Genomic DNA, 14,105 nt, shown 5'->3' on the forward strand with positions numbered 1-14,105 from the left:
CTTCTTTTGGATCAACAGCAACAACATATGTGAGGAAGGCTGAACTTGATGGACGCAAGTCTCTTTTCAGCTATGTAACTATGTAACTATGTAACTATGTAACCTAGGATCAGAGGTCGGTCTTGTCCAGCCTTGTTGTAACTGCTTCTATCTATCACAGGACATGAATGAGCCCACTAACCTTGTCAATGGCTCGCTGGACGGCTGTCCCCAAAATGATTTGGAAAACCCTCCATATGTCCCAGGTAAATCCTCTAGGGTATCCAGAGTTTGTATGTAAGGAATGTAGTGTGTGTGTAGGTGGTGCAGTGTGTGTGTGTGTGTAGGGGATCTAGTGTGTAAAGGACCCAGAGTGTGTATAGGAGATCGTGTGTGTGTGTGTGTGTGTGTGTAGAGGATTCAGAGTGTATATAGGGACTTTGTGTGTGTGTGTGGGTGCTGTGTGTGTGCGAGGGTGCTGTGTATGTGTGTGTGCTGTGTGTGTGTGGGAGGCTGGGTGTGTGAGGGTGCTGTGTGTTTCTGAGGGTGCTGCATGTGTCTGAGGTTTGCGGCCCCCGATGGCCAGTCTGGGCCTGTATACACTGTATGTATATTTATTTATAAAGCGCTAACAAGTGTACTCAGCACTTTACAGGTTACATTACAGTAGAGGGAGATACAGTAAGAGCAGTAGGTATACAGTGTATGTATATTTTATTTATATAGTGCTAACAGGTGTACTCAGCTCATTACAGGTTACATTACAGTAGAGGGAGGTGCAGTAGGTACAGTAGGTATACAGTGTATGTATATTTTATTTATATAGAGCTAACAGGTGTACTCAGCGCTTTACAGGTTACATTACAGTAGAGGGAGGTGCAGTAAGTACAGTAGGTATACAGTGTATGTATATTTTATTTATATAGCACTAACAGGTGTACTCAGCACTTTACATGTTACATTACAGTAGAGGGAGGTACAGTAAGTGCAGTAGGTCTACAGTGTATGTATATTTTATTTATATAGCGCTAACAGGTGTACTCAGCACTTTACAGGTTACATTACAGTAGAGGGAGGTACAGTAAGTGCAGTAGGTATACAGTGTATGTATATTTTATTTTTATAGTGCTAACAGGTGTACTCAGCACTTTACAGGTTACATTACAGTAGAGGGAGGTGCAGTAAGTGTAGTAGGTATACAGTGTATGTATATTTTATTTATATAGCGCTAACAGGTGTACTCAGCGCTTTACAGGTTACATTACAGTAGAGGGAGGTACAGTAAGTGCAGTAGGTCTACAGTGTATGTATGTTTTATTTATATAGCGCTAACAGGTGTACTCAGCACTTTACAGGTTACATTACAGTAGAGGGAGGTACAGTAAGTGTAGTAGGTATACAGTGTATGTATATTTTATTTATATAGCGCTAACAGGTGTACTCAGCACTTTACAGGTTACATTACAGTAGAGGGAGGTACAGTAAGTGCAGTAGGTTTACAGTGTATGTATATTTTATTTATATAGCGCTAACAGGTGTACTCAGCACTTTACAGGTTACATTACAGTAGAGGGAGGTACAGTAAGTGCAGTAGGTATACAGTGTATGTATATTTTATTTATATAGCGCTAACAGGTGTACTCAGCACTTTACAGGTTACATTACAGTAGAGGGAGGTACAGTAAGTGCAGTAGGTATACAGTGTATGTATATTTTATTTATATAGCGCTAACAGGTGTACTCAGCGCTTTACAGGTTACATTACAGTAGAGGGAGGTACAGTAAGTGCAGTAGGTCTACAGTGTATGTATGTTTTATTTATATAGCGCTAACAGGTGTACTCAGCACTTTACAGGTTACATTACAGTAGAGGGAGGTACAGTAAGTGTAGTAGGTATACAGTGTATGTATATTTTATTTATATAGCGCTAACAGGTGTACTCAGCACTTTACAGGTTACATTACAGTAGAGGGAGGTACAGTAAGTGCAGTAGGTTTACAGTGTATGTATATTTTATTTATATAGCGCTAACAGGTGTACTCAGCACGTTACAGGTTACATTACAGTAGAGGGAGGTACAGTAAGTGCAGTAGGTATACAGTGTATGTATATTTTATTTATATAGCGCTAACAGGTGTACTCAGCACTTTACAGGTTACATTACAGTAGAGGGAGGTACAGTAAGTGCAGTAGGTATACAGTGTATGTATATTTTATTTATATAGCGCTAACAGGTGTACTCAGCGCTTTACAGGTTACATTACAGTAGAGGGAGGTACAGTAAGTGCAGTAGGTATACAGTGTGTGTATATTATATTTATATAGCGCTGACAGGTGTACTCAGCGCTTTACAGGTTACATTACAGTAGAGTGAGGTACAGTAAGTGCAGTAGGTATACAGTGTATGTATATTTTATTTATATAGCGCTGACAGGTGTACTCAGCGCTTTACAGGTTACATTACAGTAGAGGGAGGTACAGTAAGAGCAGTAGGTATACAGTGTATGTATATTTTATTTATATAGCGCTAACAGGTGTACTCAGCGCTTTACAGGTTACATTACAGTAGAGGGAGGTGCAGTAAGTGCAGTATTCATTCAGATATTATAATTGAGGAAACACTTTATTTTGATAGATTTTGTTCAGGTTTGTAGCTGCCTCTGCTCTTTATCTTACTATGTTTTATTTGACCTTTTGTGTTTATTTGATAGCGGTAGTTCACGGCTCCCTTCAGGCGACGACCATCTGTTCATCCAGCAAGCAGCATGTTTCTACCCATTACAACCTCCACAACTTGTACGGACTCTCTGAGACCATAGCATCCTACCAGTAAGTGAGCAGGAGGGACTTGGATAATGCAGTTGTACTCCCTATAATAATTCCCAAATAATCATCCTGTGGTACCAAGTATCCACACGTGGCCACATTTTGTAATGTGTGATGGTACAGCTGTCCACACTACCGGCAGGTGGTATATTGGCCTGAGGCCTGATCCCATCTTATTCATTTTCACTTGTAAGTTGACCATTGCCAAAGGTGGCAATGGATCATCTTACAGAACGTGTCGTCATTCAGGCTCTGTGATTAGCTGTGTTATAAAATATCAGTAGAAATGTATAAAACAAGATTGTAGAATTGAACCTGTCAAGCTCAGAGACACTTGTTGATATAGTCTACTGAATGCTTGTTGCTGTGTCTCAGTGGGAACTGGGTCAGTCATGGAATATCTCGATAAAACTCTGTACTCCCTAGAACCCAGCATTCTCTGGCAAACAGAGAGTGGCATGTGAGCTTGCATACTATTTGACAAATTATGGATACATTCACATAAATATTGCAAAGAATTTATTTAATTTATTACACATTGCATTTTAATATCAGCCCTGAGTATTTTGAGGAAGCCAGATCTATTTTAACTCTATGTCATGAGAAAAATACTCACAAAACGATGGGCATTATTCTGCTTTGCTTGATGCGTCCTGTATCCGTCGTCCTGCGAGATGTAGAAAGTAGCTTATGGGATCTCACTGAATGACCTTGCCATCTAAGATATCCAGTCCCCTGATTGTCATGCAAATCACTTGTGACCCCCCAGAAACACAGTTAGTTTTGGTACTTTTTGCCCCTTTGTCAAGCTCCACACATCAAAATCAATTAATTCATTTCCAGAAAGATCTAAGATAGATCTCCCAAAACCCACGTTTATCCGTTAGGTCAGATATCTTAGCATTTATTCTTATCAAATGTGTCAATTGTCAGATAGGAGATGAGCTCCTCAGATTGTCACACAAAATACCAAAAATATTGCAGTCTGTCCCATGTTAAACCCCCAAACTAGGTGATAACTACATCCTTACACTACATGTAGAGTCACATGTTTGAAACAAAACATGTTTAACACAAAGATGGACACTTGGACACGATATATTATCATAAAATAATAACACGATATACCAGTATTAGGACTATTGTGAAGACATTATCTGTTAGCACTTGTTAGGATCATGGATTTACCTGTTGGCAAACAAATTGATAGAAGGCAGGACGCAAACACAGCCTTTAACAGCCAGCTTTGACCCTTGACATACAGATCATTCCAACATTACCCTTCATTTACTGTAACATGTTACAATGTATTTTATCATTTTGGGAACAGCCGTCCAGCGAGCCATTGACAAGGTTAGTGGGCTCATTCATGTCCTGTGATAGAGATAGAAGCAGTTACAACAAGGCTGGACAAGACCGCCCTCTAGCGGCTGACCCTAGGTTGGCATGTCTTACCTGACGTAAAGGAACACTTCATGCACCATAACCACTACATAGTATAAACCCAAGTCCAGTTTGTGCTTTGACCAGTTTTTTTTTTATTATCTTCCACAAAATCTGTTGCTATTTTGGTTGGTTTTGCAAACTGGTCACAATTTTGTTTAGTTTCTGAAAACCTTGGGTATTTAGGAGCAATGCTATTGTCGTGATCACACGGCCACAAGCTCCTTGCGGCTCAAGAATGCCTGCGTCACAAACTGGTATGATCTATGATTTAATGTCTATAACGGATCACCTGGCACCCCGGTTGAAGGATGCTCAACCTCGGTTGAAGGATGCTCCTAGCGCTTCCTGAGGGCTCCAAGCACTCCAGCAGACACTTCCAGGCACTGGACGCTACTCAGTCCTGGGAAATCTGGAACCGAATAAGGAATTAGCTCTAGTCCTTACAAGGACTTTCGCCGTTGAATCTCCTGCAAGCTGGAACAGCAGACACAGGAGCAGATATTCTTCCCTCCAATAACTGGACGACACACAGTTTGGAGTGTAAGCAGGAACAGACAGAGCTATGGTTGTATTGCTTCTTTTATACATATCTTTACACAATGTTACCACCCACATGGGTTTGTAGAACAGCCAGTCAAACACATACAATACAGTTAAACACTCCCATTCATTCCCACAAAATCCTCCCCTCTTAATTATCACAGGCAGGAAAAATATACTTTTTACACATTTACTATAACTTTAAAAATATAAATCCAATGTCCATAAATTTACATATTATTAATCAGCACACTTCAAATATAGACATATCCAAAAATCATACAATTCCCTGCAGGGGTTAAAAAGTTAGTTGGAAGGGGGCAGAGCCTAGCAGCGCACAGGAGCGGTCGCCTTCTTTTGCAGCTCCTGTGTGCCCAACTCAAAACGGCCAAATATCAGCGACATCTCGCCAGCCACAACCTACCTGACAACGGCATAACACTCAGGGCACCGTCCGGAATCGACCGATGCCTTTCTTTCTGGCACCGGGCAAGAAATACCGTAACCGAGGCTTCAAGGCCTACCGCGTGGACGGATGGCCGCAAGTAACCGCGGGAGAACACTCTCTCTGGGGAGACCTGGACTTGACAGGCCTGCTGCCACCCTACCTACCGGGCAGTGAAATGGGGAGAAAATCCCAAAGTCCACCCGTGACTGCCGCGAAAACGCAGCGCGAACTAGGCCAGATGTGGACGTCTCAGACTCCAGCAAGAGACTACAGGGAATCCTCTCCCATGAGAGACTCGACACCCCAGCAATCTGAGGGCGGGAATTCACCCCGAAGCACACAACAGACCACCCAAGAGACTGCCAGCACATCGGGACTACTGACTCCTGCCACAAAGCAGGACATACAGGATATGCTCACAGGCCTCCAATCAAACCTCAAAACAATGTGGGAAGCAGACTTAGCAACACTAACCACAGAGGTACAAGCAGTCGCAGCACGCACCCAGGCCACAGAAGCAGACGTACTGGCCCTGCAACAGGACTTCCAGGCACTAAGAGGCAAGGTACTCCAAATACAAACAGCCCAAACTGAAACAAACAGACAAGTGAGCACCCTAGACGATAGAGGCAGGAGGAAAAATATAAAGATAAGGGGAGTCCCAGAAAACATACCCCTGGAAGAACTGCCGCACTTCGTGAGACGACTGGTGGCATCCCTTCTACCGGCGAAACAAGCTAAGTACTTTGTGTTTGACGGGGTGTATAGGATAGCTAAATCCCCTAAAGCCCCAGCCACAGCACCAAGAGACATCATCCTCAGGTGCCAAACAGTTGCCGATAAACTAGGCCTAACAGCAGCGCTTAAGGGGAAATCCCCATATTGCTTTGAAAACAGCCATATATCCTTCTTTCAGGACTTGAGCAGGGCTACTTTAAAATGGCGCAAGAGCATGCAACCTCTCACAGGGACATTACAGGCGGAAAACCTGACCTATAGGTGGGCAACTCCAAACACCCTGTGGGTCACTAAAGACGGACAATCCTACAAAGCTACTGCCCCGGCAGACGAACCAGCCCTGCTGACAGCTCTGGGCATACCCACCACCGGAACTCCAGCACCGGGAATATCTCACCCCCAACCCGGAACGGGTGCCAAGTCAACCACGCTAGTGCAGAGAAGGAAACAGGGCCCCACCACCTGAGGGGACACTAACGACCGCAGAGCCCCAAAGGCATCACACATTGCTTATTGTTGCAAGCCAATGCTGCTGGGACTTATAAGTTAAACAAACTCATTTTATTCTACCAATGTTCATTTAACCGTTTATTGTCTCAGTTCTTTTTATGTTAACACCTGCTGGTACGCTCCACTCACACAATCACAGTGGGGCGTCAGAGCCTCTACTGACCCGGAACCCGGATACACAGGTCCGGTATACATGTCAGGACACGTTCTAACGCACCCCCCCCCCCCAATACCTCAGGTTACAGGGGTAGAAACCACAGGGGCACACGCGGGACACCATTTACACACCGACCTTTGAAGCATGGGACAAACCTCCAAAGGTGTCCAACAACCCCACACAACCATAGCCAAAGCAGTACGACTTGCTCCCCAGACAGGAGACTACCACAGTAGACACATAGGGCATCATGAAGGAGCAACACCTCCATGGCATACCGCAAACTAATATAGTGTGCATACCCACAGGCAAGCTTCATTCAGAACTCCTAACAGAGACACACTCGCTATGGAGATATAACACAAACACATAGGTCACCCCGTTAAAACCACACAGACCAACTAAAACAAAATTATTGAATGCCATGTCAGTAGTTTAACTGTGAATACTTGACCACATGGAAGTGGCAACTACGAATGTTATGTACTATGCAACATGCACCAAAAATAAAGAATAAAAAAAAAAAAGTTAGTTGGAAGTCCTTCTTGACCGACCACAAGCATGCTTTCCTGCCCAAATCAGTTCCATAGATTTGGGCTGTGCGGTCAGTCAATTTCACTCAGAAAAATGACTAAGTCCCGTTCGTGCAAATAGCTTAGTCTCACTGTGCATTCGAATCATTTTCAGCCGCAGTGTCTAAGTGTAGAAGAAGGTAGGGGTCAGCGGTGTTCGTAAAAATGTGTAGCCGATTTTAGTTCCATGAATTTGGCTGCACACACCGCTGACCGCGTTCGCCTAACAAAGATGGCTGCCGCCACGTGTTCGACTGCACGAACAAAGGCCATCGAGCAGTTGGCAATTAACCTGCGGTTAACCGCCAGCCTGGGAGGTAAATTAGCTGCACACTTTCACTTCTGTGTGGTCCGCCTATGCAGTAATTGGTTCAGTAAGCCCCATTTACCGAACCAAATAGGAAAAAGCCACGAACCAAGTATTTTAAAGGTCTGGGACACAGTCTTAAAGGGGCTCAGTTCCCAAAAGTGTCAATATGCCCCAATAACAGTTTTAAAGGGCCATACACCACAGGTCCATAATCTTGGGGCAAAAGGCGAGCAATCAGGCCCCTCCAGAACCCAGCGGCGAGGTCACTTTCACCACAATGTCAGTGCCTGACGCACACAGGGAAATAAAGTGATGTACTTCTCGTGGGGAAAAATTTAACTGTACCCGAAAAAACTTACGGATCGGAATACCTTCTGTTAAAAAACAACAATGAAATGAAGAACATGGCATATATCTGCGGTACGATACCCGAGCTCTACAGAAAAACTTTACCTGGTTTGTTCTCAGGCCGGTAGCAGTATCTGCCTAGAGAGTTACATTTTTAGCACAAGTTATTTTCGGGGTGATTTTCCCATAGTTTACAGTTTTGTTACTGATTCTGAGAACTTAGAGGTTATTAATAGGAGAACTTAGAGGCTTTGCTGACCTTGTGTGGCTAGATTCTAGATTCTGAAACTGTGCATTAGTGATCTGCCCAAAACCATTGACGCCATGGACCCTCCTTTCATCCTACTTGTTTACAAAACATCAAACCAAAGAATATCTTTAAATAATATTTTAGAACTGCAGCTGTGAATACATTATCTAGAGCCAAAGAACAGGCAGATTTTAATGTGGAATGTGTCAATCATAAAATCGCCTAGGGTAAAGTTTCTGCCTGAGGTGAAACTTAATTAGATCGTTCAGGAATATGGCGTCATGAAAATACTGTTGACGCACAGACTATCTTCTACTGTATTGGTGTCTGAATGAACATGGGTCTCTAGCATGCGTGAAAAAATGCACGAACGTGAAGTTTAAAGAACAAAAACAATATTAGAAAAGCTACAATTTCTGGGGAAATTGTGTGAAGTGTTCTTGCCTCCACCAGTTTATATAGCACATTTAATTGCAATGTTGTTGCCCAAAGTGCTTCACAGTTACATTAAAACATACAGTTATAAAAACATTAGCAGGTGCAAAAGGCCCTGTCTATGACATCACTTGCTGCTGCAGCCTGGCACAGGTCAGAGTATTTTGGCGGTTGCCATATTCAATCGGTTGTATTTTAAAAACTATACATTCTACAGCGAAGAGCTTTATATTGTGAGAATCACAAGACCCATACCTACATTCTGATGCCTTAGTATGTCTCTGAAGTATTAAAAATAAAGGCACAGTCGCAGTTTAGAAATTGCCCTTCAAGTTTAAGCTGGCTGGAGTTTCAATGAATGTCAATGGGCGGTGTGAGTTGCAAACAAATGGTCATATTGTGAAAACTATCAGGACTATGGCTTAGCCGTGGACATTTTTAGTGGCAGCAGGGATAGCTGAACGTTTTGATATAAGATTTGTGTAGGTGGGCTTAAAAATTGTAACGAGAATATACCCCTACACGCAGGATCCAGCTAAACAGAAGGCAGAACAGAGGAAAGATACGTCTACCGGACCTTAGAATGGCCGGACTCGACGTATATAGGTGAAGTACAGAGTCAGGAACAATCCGAGGTCAAGGGCACAAAGAGACAGCGTAAACGAGGACAAGCCGGGGTCTGGTACACAGGAAACAGCAAGCCGGCAAACAGAACAGACAAGGATAAAGCGAAAACGAAGTCAGAATACAAAGCCAAGGTCAAGTACGGAGGAACACAACTGAACACAACAAGCACTAAAGGGAACTGTAGCAGAAACCACGATAGGGCAAGGAACTAAGGGAAAAGGGTAAGTATATATAGGTTCAAAACTAATGTGATTGGCTCCTGTCACTTCCACACCCCCAAAAGGTAAGTGTATGGGGTGTGTGGGATGACAGGGGCCAATGGGAGCCTTTTGGCAATTTAGGCTCCCACTGTCTCTTTAAGAGCGCGCCCGAGACTCGCGGCGCGCTCTTAGATTCAGGCGGGACATGTGACCGCATCTCGCGGTCACTGCCCGCCTTCCTGTCTGAAGCGTCGGATGAGCCGCGCGCGGCTCGTGCAGCTGCAGGACCGCGCGCGGCTTGAAGAGAGGACCGCGGCCGGCCCCTGGGAAAGGTGAGCAACGCTACAGTACCCCCCCCTGAGGACACGCCCTCCGGGCGGGCAGGACTAGGTCGGGCAGGAAAACGTGAATGGAAAGAACGCACAAGGCGGGGAGCATGAACAGCATCAGCAGAAATCCAACTGCGCTCCTCAGGCCCATAACCATTCCAATGTACCAAGTACTGAAGCCGACCCCTAAGGAAACGAGAGTCAAGAACAGCAGACACTTCGAATTCCTCATGACCCTCCACAGAGACAGGAGGAGGAGGAGGAGCATGCCGGGTATAGCGGTTGCGCACGTAAGGCTTCAACAACGAGGTGTGAAAAACATTAGGTATGCGCAGATTCTTAGGCAGACCCAAGGCATAAGAAACGGGATTAACCTTATGTATAATACGATAAGGACCAATGAAGCGGGGAGCCAATTTCATAGAAGGCACCCGGAGGCGAATATTCCGCGTGGAAAGCAAAACTCTGTCCCCCACAACATAGGAAGGAGCCGCTCTGCGATGCTTGTCAGCCTGAGCCTTCTGGCGAGCAGCAGAGTCAACCAAAGAACGCTGAACCTGCTCCCAAGAATTACGCAAACCAGCCAAATGCTCATCCAGAACTGGCATGCCCTGTGAGGAGAATGCAGCCGGGAGAACAACAGGATGCTGGCCATAGACGACGTAAAAAGGGCTTTTGCCGGAAGAATCATGAGTGGCGTTATTCCGAGCAAATTCAGCCCAAGGAAGCAGGTCAGACCAATTGTCCTGATGGTGAGACACAAAACAACGGAGGTACTGCTCCAGAGACTGGTTGGCACGTTCAGCAGCTCCATTAGACTGGGGATGGTAAGCGGAAGAAAACGAGCGAGAAATACCCATTTCTGTACAAAAGGCTTTCCAGAACCTGGAAATAAATTGGCTACCCCTATCGGACACAATAGATAAGGGAATACCATGTAACCGAAATACTTAGCGAAGATAAGGGCCAGTTCCTTGGATGTGGGCAACTTGCAAAGAGACACAAAGTGAGCCATTTTGGAAAACCGGTCAGCTATCATCAGGACGACTGTGTTACCATTCGAAGGGGGTAATTCAACAATAAAATCCATAGATAGGTTGGACCAAGGTCTCTCGGGAACGGGTAACGGATGCAACAGCCCACAAGGAACTCTACGAGAGGATTTCATACAGGCACAAGTAGTACAAGCACTTATATAGTCAGTGACATCCTTTCGTAAGGAATCCCACCAAAAATACCGAGAAACAGCTGACACTGTTTTTGAAATACCAGGATGTCCAGCAGTCTTAGTATCGTGATATAGTGACAGAATATCCCGTCTCTCGGGAACGTCAACGAACAATTTATCATTAGGCCTCTCGCTAGGTGCCATGCTTGTTTCGCTTGTATGGCCTGCAAGAGGGACGAGGAAATAGATAATACAGTAGTTGCTATTATCCTGTCTGGGGGAATGACAGGAGTAACATCAATCTCCTGTTTGTCAATAGTTTCAAACTATCTGGACAGAGCGTCCGCTTTAGTGTTCCGATCACCTGGCCTATAGGTGATTATATAATTGAAATGGGACAAGAACAGTGACCACCTAGCCTGCCTGGAAGACAATCTTTTAGCTTCGCTAAGGTAGGACAGGTTCTTATGATCCGTAAATATGAGGATGGGATCCTTAGTGCCTTCTAACAAATGTCTCCATTCTTTGAGTGCTAAAATGATAGCAAGGAGTTCGCGATTACCCACATCATAATTCTTCTCTGCTTTGGACATTTGTTTAGAAAAGAAGCCACAAGGATGCAATGGCTTTTCAGGAGACTCTCTTTGAGATAAAACAGCACCTACCCCGATATCTGAAGCATCAACTTCAAGTATATAGGGCAATGAGGGGACAGGATGCTGTAAAATAGGTGCAGAGGCGAACGTAGTCTTAAGGAAGTCAAAAGCTTGAAGTGCCTCGGTAGACCAGACACGAGTATTGCCATCCTTTTTTGTCATACGAGTAATAGGTGCTACAATAGACGACAAACCTTTGATAAAACGTCTATAATAATTAGAGAAACCCAGAAAACGCTGGATGGCTTTTAGACCTTGCGGCAGAGGCCATTCTATGACAGCAGCGAGCTTCCGGGGATCCATACGAAAACCTTTAGCGGAAATCAAATACCCCAAAAACTGGACTTCGGATTGGTCGAATAGACATTTTTCTAATTTACAATAAAGACCATTAGCAAGAAGGGTCTTCAGAACGGTCGTAACATGTCTGTGATGAGTGTGTAAGTCAGTAGAATATATTAAAATGTCGTCCAAGTACACAATAACAAATGAGTGAATAAAGTCTCTTAAGACATCATTAATAAATTCTTGGAATACTGCTGGGGCATTGCAAAGCCCAAATGGCATGACGGTATACTCATAATGACCTGACCTAGTGTTGAAGGCTGTCTTCCATTCGTGGTCCTTTTTTATACGTATCAAATTGTATGCTCCTCTAAGATCTAATTTGGTGAATACCGTAGCATGTTTGAGCCTGTCAAACAATTCTGTTATTAATTGTATAGGGTAAGCATTTTTGATGGTGATTTTATTAAGACCTCTATAATCAATGCAAGGTCTTAAATCACCTTCTTTCTTCGATACAAAGAAGAACCCCGCTCCAGCCGGAGAAGAGGATCTCCTAATAAATCCCTTGTCTAATGATTCTTTAATATATTCCTCCATGACACGGTTTTATTGAACCGATAAGGGGTACACCCTGCCCTTTGGAGGTATAGTGCCAGGCAACAAGTCAATAGCACAATCGTAGGGTCTGTGAGGCGGTAATTTGTCAGCCTCTCTTTTATCAAAGACAGTCTTTAAAGATAAATACTGAGAGGGTATAGCCGTAGACAAAGGAGGAGTGGTAGGAACATTAATAGAATTCACAGGCGTGACTTCAATAGTACATGACCCATGGCAGGCCTCACTCCATGATTTTATCTGCCCTGTCTCCCAGTCAAAAATGGGATTGGGGGCACGTAACCATGGATACCCTAACACTAACTGTGAAGAGGGAGAGGTGATAACCTGGAACCGAATGGTTTCATAGTGTAAAACCCCTGTGTACATGTGTAACGGTGCAGTCTCATGAGTAACAACTGGAGATATCAATGGTCTACCATCTATGGCCTCAACGGCCAAGGGTATCTCCTTCTCCCTGATGGGGATGTTGTTTTTCTTTACAAAACCAGAGTCTATAAAATTCTCGGCTGCCCCAGAGTCAACCAAGGCGTATATATTTTCAACTATACAACTCTCTCCCATATGTAAAGAAACAGGGAGAAGCAGTCGGTTAGGAGGCAATGTAGGAGACTTAGAAATCACACCCAAGGCCAGTCCCCTATAAGGTCTTAGGTGCGAGAGTTTTCCGGGAGCAAAGGACATTCCTTTACCATATGGTCTCTCCTACCACAATATAGGCAGAGTCCCTCCCTTCTCCTATGTAATTTTTCATTATCAGAGAGTTTGGCAACCCCTAATTGCATAGGTTCCTCTTCAGATACTTTAACACTCTCCGGTGTATTAACTCTGGGGTAAATAGGTGTAACAAAACGTCTATTTCTGTTCTTGGTATAGAGCCTGTCACGAATCCTATTATCTATATCAATGAGGTAGTCAATAAGGTCCTCTAAAGCAACAGGAAGCTCCTTAGCTGCTACCTCATCCAATATAGAGTCTGATAAGCCTTCCATGAAGGCAGTAGTTAACCCATTGTTGGTCCAATCGACCTGTGAGGCAAGAGTACGAAACTGTATAGCGTAATCAGCCACAGACCTAGAACCCTGTTTAACTCTCATTAATGCTCTTGCGGCATTTTTAGACCTTTTCATAGTGTCAAAAGTTCTGCGAAATGCTGTAAGAAAACTGTGAAAGTCATGCACCATAGGTCCATTAGCTTCCCAAATAGGATTCGCCCACTCAAGTGCTTTGTCGGTAAGTTGGTGCATAAAGAACCCAACCTTAGACCTCTCTGTGGGAAATGAACGTGGATACATCTCGAAGTGAAACTCTATTTGGTTAATGAACCCTCTGCATGTCTTAGAATCCCCTCCATACCTAGGAGGAGGTGTTAAATGGGCTGTAGCATTAGGCACAGTCGATACTTCAGAAAGAAGGGGTGTAGGAGGGTTAGGTGTGGTTGCTGGAATGGTTCTAGCTAAGAGCGTCTGAAGAGCCTGGGCTATCTGATCCATTCGGTGATCCTGCTCTACAAATCTAGCCTCATGAGACGCCATCTGTTGAGCTAAATCTGCGGGGTCCATGGCCCTATCGTAATGTAACGAGAATATACCCCTACACGCAGGATCCAGCTAAACAGAAGGCAGAACAGAGGAAAGATACGTCTACCGGACCTTAGAATGG

At 44.1% G+C, this 14,105-nt stretch overlaps 1 protein-coding gene across 4 annotated transcripts in view; it reads left to right on the forward strand.

Annotated features, from left to right (window-relative positions):
• Nucleotides 1–14,105, forward strand: part of GAA (alpha glucosidase) — a 111,462-nt gene that overhangs the window by 64,208 nt on the left and 33,149 nt on the right. For all 4 annotated transcript variants that reach the window (XM_063456269.1, XM_063456271.1, XM_063456270.1 and 1 more), the window contains exons 11-12: nucleotides 161–245; nucleotides 2,692–2,809. In XM_063456269.1, coding sequence (XP_063312339.1) covers nucleotides 161–245; nucleotides 2,692–2,809 — 203 coding nt within the window. The remainder of the gene's footprint in view (nucleotides 1–160; nucleotides 246–2,691; nucleotides 2,810–14,105) is intronic.

This window comes from Pelobates fuscus, chromosome 5, assembly GCF_036172605.1.
Source record: "Pelobates fuscus isolate aPelFus1 chromosome 5, aPelFus1.pri, whole genome shotgun sequence".
Taxonomy (NCBI): Eukaryota; Metazoa; Chordata; class Amphibia; order Anura; family Pelobatidae; genus Pelobates; species Pelobates fuscus.